Genomic DNA, 27,968 nt, shown 5'->3' with positions numbered 1-27,968 from the left:
AAGGTCACCTCTTGTTGCAATTTCAAGTCTGTTCCTGGATTTGTCAAGGAAACGGTCTTGCTGAATCCACATTTAACTAGATTGAGGGAAAGGCAGTGTAAAATAGTTTGCTCTTTTCCCAAAGTTTTGGAAATCTATTCGGCAGATCACCCTTAACCCAAAAATCTTTTTTTAAATAGAATGAACTTACGGTGTGCACTTGTTTCACTCTGAAGATCAATCAAGGTACCTGCTTGATAAAATGTGCCTTCCTTTGCATCAACAAGTTTTTTTCCATGCTCATTATGAGAAAGAAACAATTGTGTCCCAGAGGGCAACAAAATAACAAAGACGAATTCCTTTGGACAGCCACCTCACCCTGGTATTGCAGCAGCAGTATCTGGAAATGTGTGTCATTTTCTTCACACAGCTGGTGGAATAGATAATCTAGAAGGGCACGTCATTTTATAAAATTTACAGTCTTTATGACAATTGAAAGTGAAAGATTTAAACAGCCTCCAAATATTTAGCCACGAAGTGGTCCCTACAAACGATGCAATGAATAGTAAAGACTGAAGCTCAAGCGTATGATGTCCAATTCTAGAAGTGGCACCATCAGTTGCACAAGTAACTATATTCTAGAATGAAATACTGTTCTTGTTTATGTAATTCTTAACTTCTTTGAAAATAGTCAGTCCCTTGGTGTCTGTTTTAATCCTTCTGGTAAGCATATCTTCCATCAGCTCGTTTCCATTCCAGTATCTGGCATAATCTATTAGATGAGCATCGTTCTCTTGCTGAGTGGATCCGTCTAATTTTAAAGGGAATTTTTTGGATGCATGAAATGACAAATGGTCTTTCAATGTTCATTGCCATCTCAAATTCTTCTAGAGGCAATGGAATTACTCTAAAGGAATTTCCTATATAGTTTCTTTGCCATTCAAGTTCATGATGTCAGATATTTTGGACACTGAAGACAAAATAAACGACTCGGCGATGTTATGAGCATTTCCTTTTTTCATAATCAATTCACTTCTCTTGAATGATGCAAGAAGACCCTTTTCTAATTTCTGTGACATTTCAGTAATCATCTGTTTGAGCGCTGGGCTTCCCTCAAAATTATCCAAGGGTTTTGAGGTAATCCAAGGGTTCATCTTTCTTCTCTTTATGTATGCTCTAAATGTTATCTCAGCTTGCTTGGCCTCATGCTTTCATTTGAAAATGTATTCAAACAAATCAAATATGTGAGCAGAGAAAGGTTTTGCAGAGATGTAATGAATCCATCTGATGAATATTCCATCAAATACTGCTGACATTTCCTTTTGCCGAGGAACTCGTGAGTAAAATTATTTCTGAAAGTAAAAAAATGAACTATTACAAAACAAAGGCACTTCTTCCAAAGGGTTAGCTCAAAAGTCCATTTAAATTTTGTGGATAATACATACCTACTTTGATAGGAGAAGACATACATTCACGGCCCGACACGAAAACTTGAAGCAAAATGAGGGTGCTTGTAAATGTGAGAAATATGGAGCAAAACATTTTGGCCTGCACACTTATTTCATGGAATTGAAAGTGATTGGAACAAAAGCTACATAAAAGGTAATGGTTCCATGTCAGTCAACACAATCATCTACAAAACCCTGGTTAGACCACACTTGGAGTACTGTGTTCAGTTCTGGTCACCTCATTACAGGAAAGACATGGAAGTGTTGGAAAGGGTGCAGAGGAGATTGACCAGGCTACTTGGTTTAGAGAGTATGCATTATGAGCAGTGATTGAGGGAGGTAGGGCTTTACTCTTTGGAGAGGAGGATGAGAGGAGACATGATAGAGGTATACAAGATATTAAGAGGAATAGATAGAGTGGACAATCTATGCCTCCACGGCACCACTGCTCAAGAGGGCATGGCTCTAAGGAAATGGGTGGGAAGTTCAAGGGAGATATCAGAGGAAGGTATTTTACCCAGAGAGTGGTTGGTGTGTGGTGCGCACGACCTGGGTCAGTGGTGGAGGCAGGTACGTTGGTGAAATTCAAAAGACTACTAGACAAGCATATGGAGGAATTTAAAATGGAGGGTTATGTGGGAGGCAGAGTCTAAAGGTCGGCACAACATTGTGGGCTGAAGGGCCTGTTCTGTGCTGTTATGATCTATATCAAAGCAAGGAATGTTCTGAAAACATTGTTAATTTTCCACATTCATTCGTCTTTCTTCAAATACCTCCTATTTTGAAAAAAATCTCCACTGCTTGGCGACTATACAACTTAGCCTAGTGACAAAGTCCATCCATTCCTCAAAAAATGTTTAATCCATTTAGTCTCTGTGCTCCCTACACACCTCACCCCCCCCCACCCCAATTAAATATTTAATTCTGTGTCCTCTTAAATGTGATGTGGCCCATGGGGTTGGGGCTGGGGAGGGGGAGGAAGGGAGGCTCTGGCCCCATTCAGAATGGCTGGTCTAAACAATTCAAGATTCCTTTTTTGTCAGGTAATAATACAGAAATTGCCTTCTGCCTGCTACAAAGCAACACCATTAGTGTTGCCCGGCGCCCCTTTTAGTAAGAGAAAGAGAAGAAAAACAAAGCCTGCTGAGCCAACTCAAGTCGAAGATTTCTTACACGTCAAATAAAGTTTAAAAAAAATCTGAACATGTTTTTTTCCCTTTCTCTCCCATTCACCTTCTCACAAAATCAAGACAATGATACCTATTTGGAAACAAAAATATAAAAAATACAACTGAAACCCTTGGAAAATTTTGAAATAAACAACAAAAAGAAATAAAAACGAAACTGGATCAGAAGCTGAAGCCAGACATAGCATCTCCAGAGCAGCCACAATGCCTAAAACTGCCAACCATGATAATAATCTATGAATGGACCCCATATCTTTTCAAACTGGAACTTTTAGTCTTCGATATATCTAATTTTTTTCAAACTTAAATATGCTATTATGTCATGTAGCCACTACCCATGAGTCAGTGGAAGTTCACTTTTCCACTTCATTAAAACCCCCCGTCTGGCTATCAGTGTACTAAAAGCTAAAAACCTTCTCGAGATACTGACAAAGGATAGTTGGATCGCGAATAAAACCAAACAAGGCAATTAAAGGGCAGGGATCTATTTTAGTCTTAAAAATTATTGATGAAGATTCAAAAATATTCTTCCAGAATCTTCATAATTTGGGACATTCCCAAAACGTGTGAATTAGTGAGGCCTCTAAAATTTTACACCTTTCACACATGTGCATAAAAATGAAATAATTTAAGTTTAGACATACACAGTGCAACTCTGATTATCAAAAATGGTAGGGACAGGGTTTTTTTTCCAGAGAACTGGTCATTTTTTAAAAACAGCCCAGTAGTAACAGCAAATCACTTGTAACAGTGTTAAAACAACAACAATCAACAAGGGAAGGCTTTTTAAGCATTAAAATAATGTTTAATTCTCACCAAAAAATTGCTGGCCATCCCCAATGGTCTGCTCCTGCTCGGGAGCTTGAGGTCTGCTGCTGCCAGCACTGAGGGCCCAAGCTCCGAAGGTCCACTACTGCCACCACCGGGGAGCCTGCCGTCCCCGGTCAGTTCAGCTCCGAAAAAGTTTTGGATAAACGAGGGCTTCAGATAAATTTTTAAAAAAATTTCAGATAACAGGATTTTGGAGAATCTGATTTCAGATAATCTGAGTTGTACTGTATGTATTCTGCTCACCACTTTAAATTGTAATAAACAATGTCTAGCACAAAATGATGAATCATTAATCAAACTAAGAGTGGATGCCAGTCCTCATCTGGGAAGATTATATCAGATCTTGTTCCCAGTCATTTTTAATCTTAACCATTTATTAGAGAGAGGAGTTCGATTAATATTAGTTTGGCTTTTTTTCTCTCTTTTAAAAAAAATAAGTTTATCAATCAGAGTTTATATGATGGTCCGAGAGAGCAGACTGCTTGTAATGTAATTCATGTGATTTTCATTTTTTCGATTTACAATGTTAATCAATAATTAATAATGAAAATTGGAAAGTTAATTAGTGCATTTTTACAATTATATATCCATATATTATGATGCAGCATGTATATGAAATTATATTAAACTCAATAAAAATATTTTAAAAAAGGAAAATTTTGAAATAATTTTGCAGAATTATGACTGTGTGTTCAAATTTATCCAAAGCAGCGATGAAATTTAATTGTTAAAGTTCAGAAATTTTGATAAACAACCAGCATCGGTAATAATGATTACAAAATGTACTGCATTGTCACAACACTGAGGTTCACTAATGTCCTTCAGGGGAAGTAATCTGCCAACTTCACCTGGTCTGGTCTCTATATTCAAAAATTAGTGGCAAGAGACACCAAATGGCAAGGCAGTCAAAAACGAATTGGAAGTGGAAAAATGGAAGAGGCCAAGATTTGATTAGCCATGAGCAGGCTCATAGGCCTTACATCGCCACCTTCTCATGGCGTCGCCACCTTCTCATGGCGTCGCCACCTTCTCATGGCGTCGCCACCTTCTCATGGCGTCGCCACCTTCTCATGGCGTCGCCACCTTCTCATGGCGTCGCCACCTTCTCATGGCGTCGCCACCTTCTCATGGCGTCGCCACCTTCTCATGGCGTCGCCACCTTCTCATGGCGTCGCCACCTTCTCATGGCGTCGCCACCTTCTCATGGCGTCGCCACCTTCTCATGGCGTCGCCACCTTCTCATGGCGTCGCCACCTTCTCATGGCGTCGCCACCTTCTCATGGCGTCGCCACCTTCTCATGGCGTCGCCACCTTCTCATGGCGTCGCCACCTTCTCATGGCGTCGCCACCTTCTCATGGCGTCGCCACCTTCTCATGGCGTCGCCACCTTCTCATGGCGTCGCCACCTTCTCATGGCGTCGCCACCTTCTCATGGCGTCGCCACCTTCTCATGGCGTCGCCACCTTCTCATGGCGTCGCCACCTTCTCATGGCGTCGCCACCTTCTCATGGCGTCGCCACCTTCTCATGGCGTCGCCACCTTCTCATGGCGTCGCCACCTTCTCATGGCGTCGCCACCTTCTCATGGCGTCGCCACCTTCTCATGGCGTCGCCACCTTCTCATGGCGTCGCCACCTTCTCATGGCGTCGCCACCTTCTCATGGCGTCGCCACCTTCTCATGGCGTCGCCACCTTCTCATGGCGTCGCCACCTTCTCATGGCGTCGCCACCTTCTCATGGCGTCGCCACCTTCTCATGGCGTCGCCACCTTCTCATGGCGTCGCCACCTTCTCATGGCGTCGCCACCTTCTCATGGCGTCGCCACCTTCTCATGGCGTCGCCACCTTCTCATGGCGTCGCCACCTTCTCATGGCGTCGCCACCTTCTCATGGCGTCGCCACCTTCTCATGGCGTCGCCACCTTCTCATGGCGTCGCCACCTTCTCATGGCGTCGCCACCTTCTCATGGCGTCGCCACCTTCTCATGGCGTCGCCACCTTCTCATGGCGTCGCCACCTTCTCATGGCGTCGCCACCTTCTCATGGCGTCGCCACCTTCTCATGGCGTCGCCACCTTCTCATGGCGTCGCCACCTTCTCATGGCGTCGCCACCTTCTCATGGCGTCGCCACCTTCTCATGGCGTCGCCACCTTCTCATGGCGTCGCCACCTTCTCATGGCGTCGCCACCTTCTCATGGCGTCGCCACCTTCTCATGGCGTCGCCACCTTCTCATGGCGTCGCCACCTTCTCATGGCGTCGCCACCTTCTTATGACGTCGCCACCTTCTTATTGTCTTCTCTCATTCACATCTTTCCTTGTTTTAATTTCTAAAATTCTAAATAACTTAATTTGCTCAATATGAATTATTCAACATCCCCACATATTGATATTTCTTTCAGGCTATATATTTCCCCATCTGGAACAGATCTAGAAATATATAATTATCTCTGAAGCAATAGATTTTTTATCATCTCTTCTATATCCTTCATCTCTCTTGAAAATAAGATCTTGGCATTATCTAATTTAACAAAGGAAAGACAGAACCATATTGGAGCAACTCAGCAGGAAGTAAAGGGAAATACCAGACATTTCGGATCTGGTATTTATGAAGAATATATTTGGCACGTTTTATCAGTTTCACAGTTTGGATATTCAGTATTCACTTTTTTATTGTTTTCCCATCTTAAAACTAGACATTAAATCTAAGGTGTCAGCTGTCCAGAGCATTTTATAGCTTGATCAAAACTCCATTCAATTGATCTTTTCCTGATGATGTGAGTAATGTCAAAAATAACAGGTCAGGCATGCTCGAGAATCCGACTGGAAAGCCAGAAACATAACTACTTCATAGCACAACCACATTCTGTTAAAAAAAACCCCAGAATATTCAACTATATGCAGAATTCTCAAATGAGATAGCAGAATGTGACAATTCACTCTGACACTGCTCAGAAGATTAAGCATAATAAATTTGAATGGAATAATGTCTTCCTATTTTAAAATAAAGGTAACTTAAACAAAGGATGTGTAATGTATACCTGTTCCTTATCCCAGTCCCATTCCCACAGCTGCCACCCACAATGGTCTGCAGAGATGGCAATGCTGAGCGGCTCAGCTGCTGCCGACTTGGGCCCCGCCGTCCACCAGGCATGGCATGGACCAGCTCCAATTTAAGCACCAGTGCAGTCTGCCCAAAACCAACACGTTCTGTGGTCTATAACAAAACAAATATTCAATTAGGATTGAGATAGCAAATTATCTTCTAGACTTGGTAAGAATTTAATCTGTCAGCCAGACATTGTGCTGATGTTAAATTGACATTGAATAGAGATAGTGTTACAAGATCAAACCAGCAACCACAAGAAGGCAAATCGCAGAGGGGTAAAGATGAACAATTACTTTATTAACAAAAAATTCACCTTCAAACTTTAATTCAAAATCCCCCCTTTTCTAACAATGCCCACTGGTTACTAATCAAATTTCTATAACAGTGTAAAACTAATAAATTCCCCAGCCTAAATATAACATATGGAATTAAAGTCTAAGCTACACTTCCAACCAGCCCACAGAAAAACTTAGACACAAAACAAACACGAAACACACAAGACTCACAAAACTTCGATCTCAACTGAAGCAAAGATCATAAACAAAATTCAGTTTGTTTGGTAAACTAAAGACAAAAGACCTTTGAGAGAGAGATAGAAAGAGCACAAAATTCGAAGTTGTCTTGTGTTGCTTGCAGAGAGAGGAACCACTGGCTTGGTCTGGATCCTTCTGGCTGCCTTCGGAAAGTTCATCCTTTTTGAAATCCCAACATTCTAAACTGTCCTCCAGACCATGACTCATGCTCTGGTCCTCCTTCCACTCCACAGCATCACCCTCAGTGATGGCTTATTGTCCAAGTCCAGAAATTTTTAGATCATTTTCTGCACATCCTCAGTCCGTCTCCCACTCTCTCAGCTGTCCACCTTCACCCTCTAAGGCAAACTGTCACTTTTTAACATAAAACCACACAACACATAGGCCACAACACAGAACTCTGTAACAATAGTCAAAATATGGCACAAAGAGGATAGACTGCCCTTCCATGGGGGAAAAATGAACTATCAAAAACAAGACAGCATCATTATAAAGTGAAGGGTAGCAGTTTAAAAGGGAATCAAAAAATTAAAAGGGAAGAGTAAAGCTTTTTTTCACAATCTGGAACCTGTTGCTAGACAAAGTGGAATCACATACAATTATTCTGGTCAAGGGATATTATGATAGACACACCAATGTACAAAGCCAAGAAGAATACCATCTTTGATGGGTAAAAAGGCTGGTATGGACATGGTGGGCCAAAGGGTGTGTCTCTGTGCTGGGCAAGTCTATAATTTCAACCAATCATCTGCATCTTGAGTCAGAGTGAATTGAACCTTTCTTCCGTAAATGAAAAACAAAAATAATCTGCAGGAATAATGTTATGAAGATTCATTGGCCTGAAATCTTAACTCAGTTTCTCTTTTCATAGGTGCTGCTTAACCAGACGAGCTTCCTCAGTATTTTGTATTTTTTCTTCCACATCTTCAGAATTATGCTGCATTTTAATGTAACAGACTATGTTATGAATAACAAAGCGTGGAAGAGGAAAGGAAAATCTAAAATTCCAATCAGATGCTTTTTGCAATAATTATATGATGTTTTAATTTGGATGACAGGTACCTACAACCTCAATGCAAAGTAAATGTTAGAATGATGACAAACAAAAATCAAAATCATCCAGGCCACAATTGAATCTGTAGATTCATTTTGGCTGTTATTACGGCACCTCAGCAAAACAGGTTGAAACACTGGAACAACCCTGGAAACAGGGGGATGCACAACAAAAGTCCTCCGATAGTTGTGTTAATTTCCATTTAAAAAAACTCTTAAATAGTCTGCTTGATTCAGGGATTTTCAGATTAGTTTCCACAATTCCATGGAGGAAATCATTTCAATTTATTTATAAACCCAGACAATAAAAGACTTCCCTTCTACTTAAATAGTAGAAACAATTCATATATTTCTAACATTCTATTCATTCTTCGCACTTCTCATATGCAGCACAAATCTACATACAATGCAAATCATCAGTACAAAATACCTCTCATTTCAAGAACACACAAAATAAATGAAGATGCACTGTAGCTAATAGACTTGAAAATGTTTGTATCAAGCCTTCAAATTCTCTATAAATAGGTCTTATAGTGAGAATTGTTGCATTCCAAATTACTAACGTGTCTTTCGTTCATCAGGTGATGCTCTATTAATAAATGACTTTACATTATGCTATAACATAATACATATTTCTTTTAAGACATACAGCACGGTAACAGGCCCTTTTGGCCCACGAGCCCGTTCCGCCCAATTAAGCAACAATCCTCGGTATGGTTTATTTTGAATGGTGGAAGGAAACCAGAGCACCAGGAGGAAACCTACACAGTCACGGGAAAAATGAACAAACTCCTTACAGACCGTGTAGCAATCGAACCATGGTCCCAGTTGCTGGCGCTGTAATAGCGTTACTCGAACTATGGCACCCCAATGTCACATACATTTTTTTTAAACATACACCACCTAAAGCTTTACTCAGTTTTGCTGATGAATACAAATATTTAGCCTTGAGAAAATACATGTAATGAACTCCCAGCTATCAGACCAAACTCAAGTACTATAAAAAGAGCCGCACAATTAAGATACCTATCAGATTTTTATCAAACAAGGGAAAAGCCAGATTGGACTAGATTAGAACTAGATAAAATAGGGGAGAAGATACCTGAACACATATTATATAAATGGGATGAAAAATTGGTACAACGTAGGAATTCTCCAGTATTGCATCATCTGCTCAATATTTGGAAGAAGATTCATGTAGAAAGGAATAAAACAAATTACTAACTACCAAAACTAATACTGACGCAAAATCAGCTAATCCCTTTTACAATAGATAACCTTTCCTTTAGAGAATGGGAGAAAAAAGGGATCAAAAGAATAGAAAATTGCTTTTCAGGAAATAAATTATTATCCTTTGAACAAATGAAGGATAAATACAACTCACGATACAGTGCTGGCATACTACCAACTGAAATCCTACTTGAAGGACAAATTGGGAAGCAGTCTGAGGTTACCAGAGGGAAGTAATTTTGAATATGTGATTACAGACACAATGATAATCAAAAAATTTATAACAAATATGTATATTAAACTACAAGAAAAGGAGAATGAGGAAACAAATGGTAAAACTAAACAAAAATGGGAACAAGATCTAAACGTAAAGATAAAGAAGGAAACATGGGAGAAGTTATGCTCAGGAACTATGAGAAATACAATAAATACGAGGTTACGTATGATACAATATAACTGGATACACAGGCTATATATTACACCTCAAAAGTTAAATAAATGGGAGCCAACAGTATCTGACAGATGTTTTCACTGTAAAAAGGAAACGGGAACAACAATTCATGCAATCTGGACATGCGAGAAAGTGAAAAAATTTTGGGAAGATCTAAACCAGATATTAAATAAAATCACAAAAAGCAATATACCAAAAAATCCAGAGATCTTCCTCCTAAGTAACATAAAAAACAAAGAATTTGGACTTGATATGGATGGTGCACAAAAAAGATTTGTTAGGATAGCCCTAAAAAAATGTATTATGTCAGCCTGGAAATTAGAAGATAACTTGAGAATACAACAATGGTATATAGAAATGAATAAATGTATTCCATTAGAAAAAATAACATATAATTTAAGAAATAATATTACAATATTTGAACAAATATGGGAGCCATACATGAAACACAATAGAGAAAACCTACCGGGGACATCTACCACCTAAAATGACAGAAGGAGAAGGGAATGAAAAGAACTGACTCAGTGGAATTTCTTGTTTATTTTTACTGAGTGATAACATTGTTTAACGGGTTTAATGTATCTTAGATTCTGAACTTTAAATGAATGGGAGGGGAGGTAGGGAGGGTGGGATGGGAGGAGGGGGGGGAGAAAACGACACTGTATATATTTGAAAAGGAAAATGTATGTATCTTGATCAATGTGGTTTATAGTGTGAAAAATAAAATAAGAACAAACAGATGGCATTTCATTTTCATAGCATTTTAAATGATCCCACATTTTGAGATTTATACCATAAAACACCAACCTTCGGAGAGTTAGTGATCCCATTTCAAATAGAGCTATCCCGGTTCAAACACTGTCATTAGCTTCAAGCTTGGCAGACATAAAGAGTTTCTTTAAGTATTCACAAAATAAAAATAAATCTAGCATATTTGGTGTACCCTCCACCTTAAGGCCAACGACAAAAGTGGATTTAAAACTGCGAACACACCTTTCAGGTGGCAGCCCTAAGGCTGCTGCAGCATTGCCCGATCCAGGTGGAACCATTCTGTTTCCCACAACAGTTCCAGCTGCATGGGGGATTATGGGTAGGGAAGATCGCCATTACTATGCCGCGTTTTGAGCCGCAGAGAGCGGCCGCAGTGCAGGAGCAGCCAGCCAGGCTGTCACAGCCTACACCAGCTGCCCCTGACGCCCCCCACAGACCTCCCTTGCCCCAACGGCCCCTGCCAATCTCCCCTCCCCAATGGGGCAGAGGCTGTCAGGCAGTGGGGAATTGGGTCGCAGGCTGATGGGCTTACAGCGACTGCACATTCAGGTGTGTTGGCAGAGCCGGGCACTCCACCAATGATCTCTCCCAGAGGAGGGTTGGCATCGGTGGCTTGGAGGCACTTCTGCCACATTCAAGTGAGTATGTCTTTAGCCACAAGGGGGGAGATTATGCGGCTTTGGAAAGGGTCCATGGTAATACAGTAAAACCCCTGTATCTGGAATTGAAGCAACTGGCAAAAAGAAATGCTGAAAATAAATAGGTAAAAAATATAAAAGGATAAAATTGGCGTTTCTTGCCATTAGTTCGCCAATCCATGCAATAAGCAAGCTCAAGCAACTGGAAAATTCACTTATCTGGCATTACCCATCTCCATAGTGCTGGACAGATAAACAAAAAATCACAACGAGGGAACTATTTAAAGTACAGAATTAAAAGAATACAAGAGGTTAGAACACAAAGTGCATGAGGATTCAAAACGCTAGTGAATAAAAGTACACCTTCCATCTGGATATAAGAAAGTTGATGGAAGGGGCTGATTTGATGGTGGCAGAAATGTTGTTCCACAGTTTGGGGGCTACATTAGCGATCTCCTCTGAGTTTATGATTTGAGCACGGAACAGCCAAGCGGCCCACGTGGTCTTGAAATGGAATAAGGAGATCCGTGATCAAGAGGGAATGTCCTCTCTTGGTTAATCCTTCCAAACTGCAACACCTCACACATTCCATCTGCCATTTTGCAGCCCAATTTTCCAGCTGCTCTAGACCCTGAGGCAAGCTCTGAAAACCTTCTTCGCTGTCTACTCACCTCCAGTCTTTGTGTCATCTACAAACTTGCTGATCTAATTGACCACACAATGGTCCAGATTGTTGATTATAGATGACAAACAACAATCGACTCAGCACCGACCAATCCCTGAGACACACTTCTAGTTACAGGCCTATCATCAGAGAGGCTATCAGTTACTGCAGTACTACTCTCTGGCTTTTCCTGCAAAACCAATGTTTAATCCAATTTTCTCTTCCCTCTGAAGTCTGAACAATTGAACCTTCTGAACCAACGTCTCATGGGATCTTGTTGCCTTTCCTTCATCAACCTTCCTGGTACCTCCTCAAGAAAGATTGGTTAGATATAACCTACCACACAAACCCATATTACTATCACTAATCATCCCTGGTCTATCCAAATACATGTATATCTATTGGTAGAAGTTTTATGCCCATCAAATTAGTTTTAGACTTTACAGAACAGGAAGAATTACTTAAGATCAGGGTTAGCTACCTAATCATTTAAATCTGTTACATGTTTTCTTCCTTCTTTCTCAACTCACAAATCTGGAAGTGCATGGGGACATTGACCACTTCCTCTGCACAGAATTCTTTTTGATCCAAAAAAGGAGTGTTATTTTCAATTCACTGGAAGTGCACTAGTTAGATTTAAGACCTTTTTATCTGGAATTTGTTTTTCCACTCATGTCCTTTTAAATCACAGTTCTAGAATTGATAAACAAATTATTACAACTTCTGTCTGCATTTCACAATGAAGGTTCACCTTTCCAATATCTTTGCACAGATGCTGTCTAATCTGCTGAGTTCCTCCTGAAGATGTTTTGCTTCACATAAGAGTTGCATTACTCGAGGAAAAGAGAAGGTGAATATGTATTTTTCAGAGACCATATAGATGAGCTTGATCCAGTGTCACTGCCAGCTTCAAGTCAGAACTGTAATCTGCAACACCAATTCCTAGATCTAGATCTGACACTCAGTGCAATATTCAAGTCAAAGTCATTTGTAAAATATCTTGGTTTTGGCTTCAAATATTGGTCTGCATTAAAGAAATAGCTGTTCTTCTCCTCCCGGCGTAAAGCAGAGACTGAGGACCAAAGCACCAGTGGGGAAGATGGTGAAAGTATGGTCGAGGGAGGGAGATGGAGGAGCATCTGCAGGACGGCTTTGAATCAGAGGGCTAGAACATATACAAGAACTCATCCATAGACTTGAATGAATATGCAACAGGTGTCACCAACTTCATCACGGCCTGTGTGCCCATGTGCACGTGCCCATGTGCACATACCAGGGATTCCCCAACCAGAAACTCTGGATGAATCAGAGAATATGCAACCAGCTGAGGGCAAGAACAAGGCTTCTTTGCAAGAAGTCCAGGTACGACGTGTAGAAGGCTATCTCTGAAGCAAAGTAGCAATTCCAGAGGAAGCCAGAGATAGAGACAGATACACGCCAGCTATGGCAGGGTGTGCAGGCCATTACAGCCTACAAAGCGAGGGCAAACACTATAGATGCCTGCAATGCTTCCCAATGAGCACCTTCTATGCCCACTTTGAGAAGAACAACCACTAAACAATACCTACTAGAATCCCTGAAAAGGCTGAAGACCCCGTGATATCTATCTCTGAGGGCAACATCAGAATATAATTCAAGAGGGTGAACCCTCACAAGGTGTCAGGCCCTGAAGGCATACCTGGCAGGGTACTGAAAATCTCCGCCAACTAATTAGCTGGAGTGTTCATGGACATTTTCAACCTCTCATTGTGGCAGTCATAGTTTCCCACCAGCTTCATCCCAATACCCGAATAGTGTTGGCTGCCTCAACGACTACCACCCAATGTTGGCTGGTCATGGCCAGAATAAAAACGTACCAAAGTAAAGATCTGAACCCTCTGCAATTTGCCTATCGTCACAAGCGTTCCACAGCAGATGCAATATTGCTGGCTCTCCACTCAGCACTGGATCACCTCAGGAACAGCAATTCATCGAAGACAGCTCGGTCTCAATACTATTATACCCTCAGTGCTGGTCAAGAAGCTGCAAACTTTACTCCCCTCTGCAACTGGATCCTTGACTTTCTCATTGGAAGACCACAGTCATAACAAATTGGAAACAACATCTCCTCCTCACTGATCAACACAGGTGTACCCCAAGGATGCATGTTTAGCCCACTGCTCTACTTGTTATATACCCGTGACTGTGTGGCCAGACACAATTCCAATGCCATCTACAAGTTTGCTGATTGACACCACAGTTGTTGGCAGAATCACAAATGGCAATGAGGAAGCATACAGGAGGGAGATAGATCAGCTTGTTGAACGACAACAACCTTGCGCTCAATGTCAGCAAAACCAAGGAGATTATTGAAGACTTCAGGAGGGCTCAGTAGTGGAGAAATTCAAGAACTTCAAATTCTTGGGTGTCAACATCTCCAAGGATCTATCCTGGAGCCTCCATGTTGATGCAATCACAAAGAAAGTCTGAGGAGGTTCAAAGACTCTCGTAAACCTTTATAGCTGTACCGTGGTTGATTGCTTCAGTCCCTGGTATGAAGACACCAAATCTCAGGACAAGAATAGACTCCAGAGGACTGTTAACTCGGCCTGCGTCATTACAGGCACCAGACTTCTCTCCATTGAGGACATCTACATGAGGTGGCGTCTTAAAAAAGCAGCCTCTATCCTCAAAGACCCCCACCACTCACTCTTCTACCATCAAGGAAAAGGTACAGGAGCCTAAAGACGAGCATTCAGCGGCACAAGGACAGCTTCTTCCTCGCTGCCACCAAATTCCTGAATAATCAATGAACCAGAGACACTGCCTTACTTTTCCTGCCCTCTTCTTGTTATTATTATTTTATATACTAGTCATTAGATGTTTGCAGTACGATGCTGCCACGAAACACCAAATTTCATGATTTGTTCATAACAATAAATCCTGATTCTGATAAATGAGTTTTTATTCACACCCTCCAGGGACAGGGAGAAATTTACCGCTTTGTGTACTTTCATGGGTCTCCTCTGGTGATTGAACACACGAAGAATTTATGGACAGAATTGTGAAGGCAATGGAAGCAACAACTCTTTAATTTTCATGAAAAGACACATTTCAAACAGTAACAGAATCTTATACTTCTCACAACAGACCAAGAGGCCATTTGACCTTTCAAATCTATGATACTTTTGAGAATAATCCCAACCATCCCAGTTTCCAACTCATTTCCCTGTAATTTATGGCATCCACCAACTCCCCAATCTACCCCCAGATTCTCATGCCCTCTTGCTTCCTGACTGCATTAGGCAGAATTCACAGAAATTAGTTAACCAACCAATCAACACATTTTTGGGATGCAGGATGAAATCGGAATACCCAGAGAAACCTATTTGGTCACAAAAGGAGCATTCATACTTTGAACTCATGATCAGGTTTGAAGCAGATTGCTGAAGTTGTAAGACACTAGCCGAACCACTGCATTGCCATTTTGAAGCGTAGCATTTCCTTTGAATCTTTCACAATACTTTTGATAATTTAACATTTAAATTACTAGGCTAGGTTAGTAAAAACAGAAGTGAATAAATTGTTAGGAAACTTTTCACAATAAAACTTCTAATTATGCAGCTCCCTGAACACCAATTGTCCTGCAGCTAGCATTAAGGATACCCCTGATAGTAGATCTATACGAAGCAAATAGACACTGCAGACAAAAGGTACGCCAAGCATTGGCAGTTCAGCATTGCCAAAGAACTTACCCAGACTCCCTGCATAGAAATAACACCTCTCTTCAGAAAGGGAGACCAAAGCTTCACACATTACTCAAGGTGTGATCTTACCGAGACACCCTACAACTGCAGCAAGATATCCTTGGATCTATATTCCATATCTTCCACAATGGCTGACAATTTCAGTCCCCAACTTATAAAAAGCACAACAAATTCAATCCAACAATTACCAAACATTCTATTTTTGATGAAAGTGATAAAGACTGTCTTTAATTATTAAGTGGCGCATTAAAAGCCTGCAAAATCTTCATTATTAAGTGGCATACATTCACCAAAAAAACTAACCAATTCTGGTGTTGTGCTGACTCCTTGGCTCATCTTCACTGCAATCTTGAGGCAAACATGAATTCTAGAGAGAGTGCAAGTGTACGCGATTATTTGTGTGTCTGTGAGAGAGATTTTATTTGTGTTGTTCTGGGTTCTGTCGCTCACAATGCAATCAAGTACAACAACCAGAAATCTCGTTATTAACTCTTTATTAAGTAGCAAGCTACCTGGAGCCCTCTCCGGATATCACACTGGAAACAGTCTCAACAAGGGGATGCGCCAGATATTTAACAAGGCAGTTAGAGAAAAGGTTACCATCGCCCCCCCACCCCCCCCCAACAACAAGTCACCAACCCACGTGATCTCAAAGTAAAGCGTTACATGTAGGACAAGCAGAACCCTGTTCTCTCAATCGGAAGGACGATTTACTATTCTTAAACTCAGCGAAAAAGCCAGAATATCTTATCTTTTATCAGCATCTATTTTCATTCAATTCCTAGGCATCTCAAGGCTGCACCAGGCAGCACCAACATGAGAACGTCACCAACCCACAGCACTGCTTTAAGCTTTCACCCCCCTCCCCATACACTGAATCCCTCCTGGCTCCCAAGAGTCTCAATTTTGTGTTGTGTTTGTGTCTGTGTGCGTGGGCGTTTGAGTTTTGTGTGTGTGTGAGCTTGTGTTTTATGAGGAATTGGCCATGCTGAGTGGATGTGTTTTTCCAAGCTCTCTGAGGAAAAAGTGCTAAAAGACGACCAAAAAGTGTTTTCTAATAGAATTTTTGCTTGAAAAAGCGGGCATACAACATTGAATAATTAGTACTGAGAGGTGCGCAACTTCAGAGGTCGGGCGAGCGGAGGTGAGCGGCCCGGCGATTGGAGGGGAGCGGCCCTGCGAGCGAGCGACGCGGCGGAGGAGTGGGACTTCCAGGCTTTGGCTCAACAGGCTTAGGCAAAAGCAGGAGAGGAGAAAGGTAAGCGGCATTATTTTAACTCACTCTTGCCTATGGGGTTAGTGCTTTGTACTGGGTGTCAGATGTGGGAACCATGGGTGAGTTCCATCCTCCCAAACAGCCACATCTGCATCAGGTGCACCGAGATGTAGTTCCTTAAGGTCCGAGTTGGGGATCGGGAGCTGCAGCTTGAGGACCCGCGGCTGGTAAGGGAGAGTGAGGAGTTAATAGATTCAACTTTCAGGGACATAGTTACCCTGAGACCAAATGTGTCAGGTAAGTGGGTAACTGTCAGGGGAGGGAAGAAAAATGCCTGGAAAATGGAGAGCACAGCTGTGACTACTCCTCTCAGCAACAGGTATATTGTGTTGGATGCTGTTAAGGGAGATGACCTGACAGAAGCTGGCCGCAGTGACCAGGTCGCTGGCACTGAGCCTGGCACCGTGGTACAAAAGGTAAGGAGGAATGCAATGGTCATTGGGAACTCCATTGTCAGAGGTACAGACAAGAGATTCTGTGAGCCAGATAGGTATACCCGCATGGTGTGCTGCCTCCCTGGTGCAAGGGTACAGGATATCTCAAATCGGGTCGAGTATTCTAAAAGGAGAGGGCAAGCAGTCTGATGTCTTGGTACATGTGGGTATCAATGACATAGATAAAAAGAGGGAGGAGGTACTGAAAAAGGATTACAGCGAGCTGGGACAGAAGCTAAGAAACAGGACCACCAGGGTGGTGATCTCTGGATTGCTACCTGTGCCAAGTGCAACTGAGGACAAAAATGGAAGGTTAAGACAAATGAATGTGTGGCTGAGGGGCTGGTGTAAAGGACAGGGTTTTGGCTTCTTGGACCATTGGGATCTCTTTTGGGGAAGGCATGACCTTTACAAGAAGGATGGGTTACACCTAAACCCAAAAGGGGTCAATATATTGGCAGCTAGGTTTGGTACAGCTGTCGGATGCGGTTTAAACTAATTTGGCAAGGGGATGGGAACCTGTATGATAAAGCAAAGGACAGGAAAGATAAAATAGGAAAAGTTAGGTTAGGCAGCGAAAGTAAAAAATCAGAAAGAGCAAGGAGGGTGAAAAAAGCAAATCTGAAGGCTTGAAATCTTAATGCAAGAAGCATTCGGAACAAGGTAGATGAATTAGCTGTGGAAATTGAGACAAACAAATACGATTTGATTGGGATTACAGAAACATGGCTGCAAGGTGGGCAAGCCTGGGAACTTAACATCCCGGGGTATACGTTATTTAGGAGGGATCGGCAAGAAAGAAAAGGGGGTGGGGTAGCATTGATGATGAGAGAAGGAACCAACACGATTGACAGGAAGGATATTAACTCGGAAGATGCGGAATCTATATTGGTAGAACTGAGGAATAGCAAGGGGCGGAAAACGTTAATGGGGGTGGTATCTAGGCCTCCAAATAGTAGTGTAGAGGTGAGGGAAGGCATAAAAAGAGAAATTAGAGAAGCGTGCAATAAGGGAACAGCTGTCATCATGGGAGACTTTAATTTATATATAGATTGGACTAGCCAAATTAGTAAAAATACTGAGGAGGAACTCCTTGAATGTTTATGGGACGGTTATCTAGACCAATATGTTGAGGAACCAACTCGGAAGCAAGCCATTTTAGACTGGGTATTATGAAATGAAAAGGGGCTAATCAGCAATCTTGTTGTGCGAGGCCCTTTGGGTAGGAGCGATCACAATATGATCGAATTCTCACTCGACATGGAGAGTGAAGAAATTAAAACCGAGACTAAGGTCCCGAATTTAAATAAAGGGAATTATGATGGTATGAGACGGGAGTTGAGTAAGATTGATTGGGTGGTGTTTATGGGGGAGTTGACGGTGGATAAACAATGGAAAGCATTCACAGATCTAATGGAAGAATTGCAGAAATTGTTTATACCAGTTTGGCATAAAAATAAACCAAAAAAGGTGACTCCACCGTGGATAACAAGGGAAATTAGAGACAGCATTAGGTCCAAAGAGAGAGCATATCAATTGGCCAAAAAAAGTACCAAATCCGAAGACTGGGAACAGTTCAAGATGCACCAAAGGAGAACAAAGGGATTAATCAAGAGAGCAAAAATAAATTACGAAAGTAAGCTTGCGGCAAACATAAAAACCAACTGCAAAAGCTTTTATAGATATGTCAAGAGGAAAAGACTGGTGAAATCCAGAGTAGGTCCCTTGCAGTCGGAATCAGGGGAATATATAATGGGGAATAAAGAAATGGCAGACCAATTAAATTCTTACTTTAGTTCTGTTTTCACAAGAGAGGATACAAATAACCTCCCAAGGATGTTGGGAAACAGAGACTAATGCAAGGGAGGAACTGAAAGAAATCAGTATCTCTAAGGACATGGTCTTGGGGAAATTGAAGGCCGATAAATCCCAAGGGCCTGATAATCTACATCCTACGGTTCTTAAAGAAGTGGACATTCAGATAGCAGATGCTTTAAGAATTATTTTCCAGAACTTGATAGACTCAGGATCAGTACCCATGGATTGGAGGGTAGCTAATGTTACCCCACTATTTAAAAAGGGGGGGGGGGGGTAGAGAAAAAGCGGGGAATTATAGGCCGGTGAGCCTTACATCAGTAGTGGGCAAAATGATGGAATCCATTATTAAGGATCCATTATGACTAGCAGAGAAGGGATCGGACGGAGTTAACATGGATTTACAAAAGGTAAATCATGCTTGACAAATCTAATGGAATTCTTTGAGATGGTGACAGGTAAAATAGATGGGGGAGAGCCAGTGGATCTGGTGTACCTGGACTTCCAAAAGGCCTTCAATAAGGTCCCACATAACGACTGGCATCAAGGCTCATGGGATTGGGGGCAAGATATTGATGTGGATTGAGAACTGGCTGGCAGATAGAAGACAGAGAGTTGGGATAAACGGCTCGTTTTCTGAGTGGCAGGCGGTGAACAGTGGGGTGCCACAGGGATCTGTACTGGGACCCCAGCTGTTCGCAATTTACATTAATGATCTAGATGAGGGGATTGGATGTAATATCTCCAAATTTGCAGATGACACTAAGCTAGGAGGGGTTGTGTGCACGGAAGAGTGGGTCAGGAAGCTTCAGTGTGATTTGGATAAATTGGGGGACTGGGTAGATACATGGCAAATGCACTACAATGTGGATAAATGTGAGGTTATCCACTTTGGTAATACAAACCGGAGGACAGATTACTATTTGAATAGCATTAGATTGGGAGATGGGGAAGTGCAGAGAGACCTAGGGGTTCTTGTGTACCAGTCACTGAAGGTGAGCATGCAGGTACAGCAGGTGGTTAAAAAGGCAAATGGTATGTTGGCCTTCATATCAAGAGGGTTTGAGTATAGGAATAAGGATACCTTACTGCAGCTGTACAGAGCCTTGGTGAGACCCCACCTGGAGTATTGTGTGCAGTTTTGGTTGCCTTTTCTAAGGAAGGATGTTCTTGCAATGGAGGGAGTGCAGAGGCGATTCACCAGGCTGATACCTGGAATGGCAGGAATGAGTTAGGAGGAAAGATTGCGCAAATTGTGATTGTACTCGCTGGAGTTTAGAAGATTGAGAGGGGATCTCATTGAGACATACAAAATTCTGGCAGGACTGGACAGAATGGATGTGGAAGGATTGTTTCCAATGGTGAGGGAGTCCAGAACCCAGGGCCATGGTTCGAGGATAATAGGCAAACCATTTAGGACCGAGATGAGGAGGAATTTCTTTACCCAGAGGGTGGTGAATCTGTGGAATTCATTGCCACAGAGGGCAGTAGAAGCAGGTTCATTGAATATATTTAGGAGGGAATTAGATATATTTCTTCAGTATAAGGGAATTAGGGGTTACGGAGAGAAGGCGGGGACGGGGTACTGAACTTTAAGATCAGCCATGATTTCATTGAATGGCGGAGCAGGCTCGAAGGGTCGAATGACCTACTCCTGCTCCTATCTTCTATGTTTCTATGTTTGTGAGAGATCTTGCTGTGCGAGTGTCTGTGGCAAGGTGAGAATGACTACCCTTGATATCAAGGCAGCAGGTGACCAAGAGTAGCATCAAGGAAATTTGCTCAAAAGGAAACATAGGAACATAGGAAGTAGGAACAGGAGGAGGCCAAAAATGGCCCATCGAGCCTGCTCCGCCATTCAATATGATCATGGCTGATCTAATTTATGACCTAACTCCACCTACCTGCCTTCTCCCCATATCCCCTAATTCCTCTATCATGTAAAAATTTATCTAACCGAATTTTAAATATGTTTAATGAGGCAGCCTCAACCACTTCCCTGGTTAGAGAATTCCAAACATTCGCTACTCTCTGGGAAAAACTATTTTTCCACATCTCTGTCCTAATTCTACTCCCCCGAATCTTGAGACTGTCCCCTCTCATTTTAGTTTCCCCGGCCAGCTCAAAAAACCTTCCTACATCTATTCAATCCATACCCTTCATAATCCTATATGTTTCTATAAGATCTCCTGAACTCGAGCGAATGCAATCCTAGATGATTTAATCTTTCATCATAAGTCAACCCCTTCATCCCAGGGATCAACCTAGTAAACCTCCTCTGGACCGTCTCCAAAGCCAGTATATCCTTCCTCAAATATGGAGACCAGAACTGGACACAGTACTCCAGGTGCGGTCTCACCAGTACCTTATACAGTTGCAACATTACCTCCCTACTCCTGAATTCAATTCCTCTAGCGATGAAGGCCAACATTCTATTTGCCTTCTTAATAACCTGATGCATCTGCAACCTAACTTTTTGGGATTCATGCACAAGCCCTCCCAAGTCCCTCTGCACAACAGCTTGCTGTAGTTTTTCACCATTTAAGTAATATTCAGCTCTTTTATTTTTCTTGCCAAAGTGGATAACCTCACACTTACTAACATTATACTCCATCTGCCAGACCTTTGCCCACTCATCCAGCTTAACTCTATCCCTCTGCAGTCTCTCCACATCCTCATTACAATTTGCTCTTCCATTCAATTTGGTGTCATCCGCAAACTTGGCTCCACCACATTTTGTCACCTCCTCCAAGTCATCAATGTAAATGATGAACAGTTGTGGGCCTAACACTGACCCCTGCGGCACCCCACTTACCACTCTCTGCCAACCTGAAAAACTCCCACTTATTCCGACTCTCTGCCTCCTGTCAGACAACCAACTTTCAAACCAGGCCAATAGACTTCCCCGGACTCCACTTTTCTGTAACTTACTGAGAAGTCTCTTGTGCGGCACCTTATCAAACACTTTCTGGAAATCCAAAAATACAACATCAACCCTGTTCCCCTCTATCCACCGCACCCATTATATCTTCAAAGAATCCTAACAAGTTTGTCAAACAAGATCTTCCCTTTCTAAAACCATGCTGCGTCTGCCTGATTGAACCTTTACGTTCCAAAAGTTTCACTATTTCATTTTTAATGACGGCTTCAAGCATTTTTCCAACTACAGACGTCAAGCTAATTGGCCGATAATTTCCAGTCTTCTGCCTACATCCCTTCTTAAAAAGTGGCGTGACATTTGCTGTCTTCCAGTCTGCCAGGACCTGCCCAGAATCCAAGGAATTTTGGTATATGACCACCAATGCATCAACTATAACTTCTGCCATTTCCTTCAGAACCCTTGGATGCATATCATCAGGACCAGGTGATTTGTCTGGCTTTAGTCCCATTAGTTTCTCCATCACTACTTCCTTTGTAACAACTATTTTATTAAGGCCTTCCCCAACATTCGCATCCTTAACTCCGCACTTGGGCATGCTTAATGTGTCTTCCACCGTGAAGACTGACACAAAATATTTGTTCAATGCCTCAGTCATTTCCTCATTTTTTGCTACCAGTTTTCCTTTCTCATCCTCCAAGGATCCTATGCTAACTCTGGCCACCCTCTTCCGTTTTATATATTTATAACATTTTTTGCTTTCTGTTTTTATATTTTGTGCCAATTTACTTTCATAATAATCCTTTTTCCCATTTCTTATTATCCGCTTTGTAACCCCTTGTTGTCTCTTAAACTTATCCCAATCTTCCAGTTTCCCACTGCTCTTTGCAGCTTTGTACACCTGCACCTTCAATTTTATACTCTCCTTTATTTCCTTTCTTAACCACGGTTGATTTTTTCCCTCTCTTGCTGCCCTTTTTCCTGACCGGAATATATTTTTGTTGAGCATTACAAAATATTTCTTTGAAAATCTTCCACTGTTCCTCAACTGTTTCATCAATTAGCCTGTGCTCCCAGTCCACTCTGCCCAATTCCTCCCTCATCCTATGGTAGTCACCCCTGTTTAGGCATAATATATTAGTTTTAGATCTAACTATTTCCCCTTCCATCTGAATGAGAAATGCAATCCTACCAAGATCGCTATTTCCTAGATGGTCTCTGACTATTACATCATTTACTCTACCTATCCAAACTCCCACGACCAACTTGATTTTCCCAATCTATGTGGAAGTTAAAGTCCCCCATGACTACTGCCGTATCATTATTACATGCCTCACTTATCTCTCTATTTATTTCGTGTGCCACTAAACTATTGTTATTTGGTGGGCGATAGATAACACTCACCAATAATTTTTTCTCTTTGTTATTCTTTATCTCTACCCAAATGGACTCAACATTATGCTCTTTAGATCTTATATCATCCCTCACTACTGGCTGGAGCTCATCTTTGATTAAGAGTGCAACTCCACCTCCCTTACCATCCTGTCTATCTCTTTGCCCCACCTGATACCCTTGAAAGTTTAATTCCCATTTAGGGTCACCTTGTAGCCATGTTTCTGTGATGGCTACCCAATCATAGGCATGGGTACCGATTTGCGCCTCAAGTTCATTAACCTTATTTGTAATACTGCGGGCATTCAGATAAAGTGCCCTTATGCTCTTTGTCCTTTTAATATCTAGTGACTTCTGTAACCTTTTCTTTTGATTTTTCTGCCCACTATTTTAGTTTGTAATTTTCTTAGCCCGAAAACTCACTGCTCCATCTGATTTTTTTACTTTCTCCTCCCAACATTACTTTTGGGGTCTTAAGTGAAATTGCTTCAGAGGTACACACGAAGGCAGCTTTGCTGCAGGTTGATCGTCCTACCCAATGCCACTGGAGTAGCAGTTTCTTAGGAAAGTGGCCTGGGCCCACCATTAACCAGCTTCCTTCTCAGTCATTGGTAGGATCACACAATGTTCAAATCTGTGCTTCACATTAAATGGAGCAATCTGTGAAATTTCAGCAAAATTCAGGCATATACATATGCAAATAACATAGAGCCATATAAATGGCAGAAGATAATCTCCACCAAAATGCAGTTTAACCACACCCTTGATTAATGGTTTAACCATTATCAGAATGCAGCACTGATGACCTTTGGCTAAATAGATCAGAAACTCTACTGAACCACTGACAGAAAATGGTTTGGCTACAAAAGTCAAGTTGAATATTCTGAAACAAGTGACTCACCCCTTTGCACCCCAAAGCTTTCTAAAATTTACCAAATACAAGTCAACAACATGTACTCGACTTGATTGGATGAATGCAACTATCAAGGTCAGTCTCATCCAGGTAATTAGTATGCCAGCCATGATTTGAATTCCTCCAGTGGACTGCACTGTGCACCATTTTCAGCATGTTCTGCAGTTATATGCCAAAGCCACCCTGACAGCATCTCCCAAATGCAGGATCTCTACAGACAATAAGGGCAAGTATAAGTCAATTAGAACAGCACCAATGGAAGGTTCTTCTCTATGACATGTATCCTTCTAGTTTGCAACTATATTATTGTCCATTTCTTGCAATGTTATTAACTTCTGGAATACATCATTCCACAAAACAGGAGTATGGCTCCTCAAAAATGTTGTGAGCCACCACCTTCTCAAGAGCAATAAAATGAAATGACATAAAAGAAAACTTGCCCATTCACTGTGTAACCAAATATGTGTTCTGATTAAAACAGGAAGCATCAATTAAAATGTTCAGATATTTCATAAAATTATAAAAAATTCAGAATATGTTCACTTTTGCCATAGCAATTCCAATGCTGCCATCTCTTCTACCCCTATAATCTTTGGCCATTATCCATATCCTTTGGCAAACAGGAAAATTCCTTTAAAGCACTCATCAGTGTTTGGAGAGTAGATGCTAACAACTACTGTATTTAGGTGAGAGATACCTTCAATCTCGCACAATTCAACAACTGGTGAAAAATTGGTCAAACATATATGATTATGAACCATACCAGAAAATCTGGAAACACAGGATGGGCAGCATCTGCAAAAAAAGTTTCAGTCTTGAACAGTTAACTACCATATATGACAATATACAAGACCACTCTTTCCCACCCCCCCCCCCCCCCCCACCATTTCAGCAAGGAAAATAAAGAATTTTTTTTAGTGTATTTACAGGTAAATTGGCAAACAGGTTCCTCCTGCACCTCTTGTAGGTGTCCATGATGCCGTTGGCCAAGTTCACAACTCTTCTGTCCTCCATACCAGTCAGTGATGCAACCACAGTATACCTGCAGATATCTGTTAGTCTTTGGTGACGTACCAAATCTCCTCAAACTCCCAGAAAGTATAGCCACTGGCGAGCCTTCTTCATGATTGTATTGACACAGAGGCCCCAGGACAGATTTTCAGAGATGATGACACCCAGGAACCTTAACTCTTTTTGCTGTTGACCACTTGATGAGGACTGGTATTTGAAGTCCTTGACCCTCTGCATTACTGATGAGGAAGATTAGTTTGTGTTCTCCTGATTTCCACAATTAGCTCCTTAGTCTTGCTAATGCTGAGTGCAAGGTTGCTGCTGTGACACCACTCCACTAGCTGCTCAATCTCCCTCCTGCTCGTTTCCTCATTGCCAAGTTTGATTCTGCCAAAAAAAGTGGTGACATGGGTGTCCAGTGAGTAGAGCTGTGGGCTAAGCATGCATCCTTGAGGTGAGCCTGGGCTGATTGTCAGTGAGGAGGAGACGTAGTTTCTGATTTTTTCTGACTTTAGTCTTCCGATGCAGAAGTCAAGGATCCAGTTGCAGAAGTCAAGGTTTTGGAGTTTGTTGACAGGCCCTGAAGGAGTGACGGTCCTGAAAGCTGATCTGTATGAAGAGATGAAGAGTAGCCTGATGCACGTATTACTGTTGTCTAGGTGATCCAGAACTGAAGGGAGAGCCAGTGATATTGCATCTGCTTTGGCAGTAGGCAAATTGCAGTCGGTCCACATCTTTACTTAGGTACGAGTTAATTTTGACCATGATCAACCTCTCTGTTATGGGAGGAGAGAGAAACTCAGGGAGAAGTCAATGTTAATGCCATTTGGTTGGACAGTGTCTAGATGGAATATTAAGTGTTGTTCCTCCAATTTGCAGGTAGCCTTGGTTTGGCAGTGCATGTTGGTGTGGGAATTAAAACAGTTGGTCGCTGGAAGGTCCCCATTAGTGCAGTAGAGCAAAAGGGCTCCACAAAACAATCTCCCAGTCTCCCGGGTTGGCAGGTGAAAGGTGAATATTGATGGGGGCCTGGAGGGGAAGGAAATGGTAAAACGAAAAGCTAGAAGGTGATAAGAGGATGAGGCAGAGGACTGTGGAAGGTGCACTCTGAAAGGAGGAAGGAAATGGGTCTCCCAGTCGCCAGCCACTTTAATTCAACTTCCCATGCCCATACTGACATGTCTCTCCCTGGCCTAGTGTACCACCAAATTTAGGCCACTCAAAAATTGAGGAACAGCATCTTATGTTCTGTCTTGGCAGTATCCAACCAGATTGCATGAACATAATTTCTCCAATTATCAGTAACCTTTCCCTTGTTTTCACAACCAACACCACCCCACCCAGCTTTCTCTCATCTCTCTGGCCTCATTCCTCTTTCCTTTTCCACTATCCACCTGCTTTTCACCCACACCTTCCTTTCTTGTTCCCCACCTACTGCCCTGCCTCAGCCCTCTTCCTCCTACCTTTCATTCCCACCCCCTCCCCCCCAACATTTCTTTCCCTCTCCTCTCTCTTCACCTCACCTGCAAATCTGTGCTCCTCCTTATACCCTTATCATTCAGGTGACTGCCCTTGCTTTTCCTGATGAAGGATTTCAGCACAAAATGCTAACTATCACCTTCTATGAAGGCTGCCTAACCCACCGAGTTCCTCCAGCATTTTGTGTGTTGCTCCAGTTTCCCAGCATCTCTTGTTTATGTCAAGTGTCGTTCTTTCATACGTCCACATTAAGGTGAACAAGACGAGTCATTCATTTGTTCTCGTTTTGTATTTGCATGGTTTTTTTAAAAAAATGATGTCAATTGTTAAAATCCTTGGTTTGTTGATTGAAATTTGCCAGCCAAATATCGAAAGACATTTCAAGATCTTGAGCATAATTTTGCAAACCAATGATTCATCTGCTGGTCATTTCTGGAGAGAACTGGCAAAAAACCTCAACTGTCAAGGCCAATTTGTAGTAAGTAAAGGGAGGATATTGGTCCATTACAGCCTCCAAACCCCTTCTGTGATATTTCGAAATCAGCCCTTGGGAAATAAATAGGTTTTCCTGCAAATAATGAACAAGTCAAATCCAGCGGCTCAACTTAAACTTAAACTGAGGAGCGCGACCAGAGATGGAGGAGGGAGGCCATTCAGCCCCTCGAGCCAGCACCGCCATTCACTGATCACCCCTTTAACCCGGAGGATTGGCCTGCACCAGGTGCACAACTCCGGGAGTCGGCAGGTTTCCTCCACCCCACCCCCACTCCTTCTGCCGGGGTCTCTGGTTCCCCCCCCTTCCCCAAGGCCTGGGGGGTCTCTGCCGCTCCCAAGGGGCCGGGCACGCTGGCTCATGCCTGGGGTCGGGCCGCGGCGCCTCCAAAACCACTCACTCATCAATCGGCCTCGTCCACGTCGCTCACCGCCCCTCACATCAGTACCGAGCGCGGCTTTGGTCCGCTCGAAATCCCGGCTTCAGCCGCCTCCACACCGCCCCCCCCCCCCAACCCACCCATGGCCGAGGAGGCGCGGACTCGGGGCGGCCGCACGACGTGGCGCTCGCGCCCTGGGCGACGGCGCAGCCCAGTCAGCCGGTTACCGGAAGTCCCACCCCGGGCGACGCCGCAGCCCAGTC

At 42.5% G+C, this 27,968-nt stretch overlaps 1 protein-coding gene across 6 annotated transcripts in view; it reads right to left on the bottom strand.

Annotated features, from left to right (window-relative positions):
* Window positions 1–27,930, bottom strand: part of tmem39a (transmembrane protein 39A) — a 66,713-nt gene extending 38,783 nt beyond the window's left edge. Inside the window, exons 1-3 of one of the 6 annotated variants that reach the window (XM_069888428.1) lie at window positions 27,727–27,930; window positions 25,107–25,138; window positions 6,482–6,657 (exon numbers count right to left, since the gene is read on the bottom strand). In XM_069888428.1, coding sequence (XP_069744529.1) covers window positions 6,482–6,657; window positions 25,107–25,138; window positions 27,727–27,730 — 212 coding nt within the window. In that variant the 5' untranslated portion in view covers window positions 27,731–27,930. Of the gene's footprint in view, window positions 1–190; window positions 1,327–6,481; window positions 6,658–7,128; window positions 7,148–25,106; window positions 25,139–25,270; window positions 25,942–27,726 lie in introns of those variants that run through there. The other 5 variants (XM_069888430.1, XM_069888429.1, XM_069888427.1 and 2 more) reach the window with 5 other exon arrangements.
* Window positions 27,931–27,968: the final 38 nt, after the last annotated feature.

The sequence above is a fragment of the Narcine bancroftii genome, chromosome 7, assembly GCF_036971445.1.
Source record: "Narcine bancroftii isolate sNarBan1 chromosome 7, sNarBan1.hap1, whole genome shotgun sequence".
Lineage (NCBI taxonomy): Eukaryota > Metazoa > Chordata > Chondrichthyes > Torpediniformes > Narcinidae > Narcine > Narcine bancroftii.
This window is presented reverse-complemented; position numbering and strand designations above follow the sequence as displayed.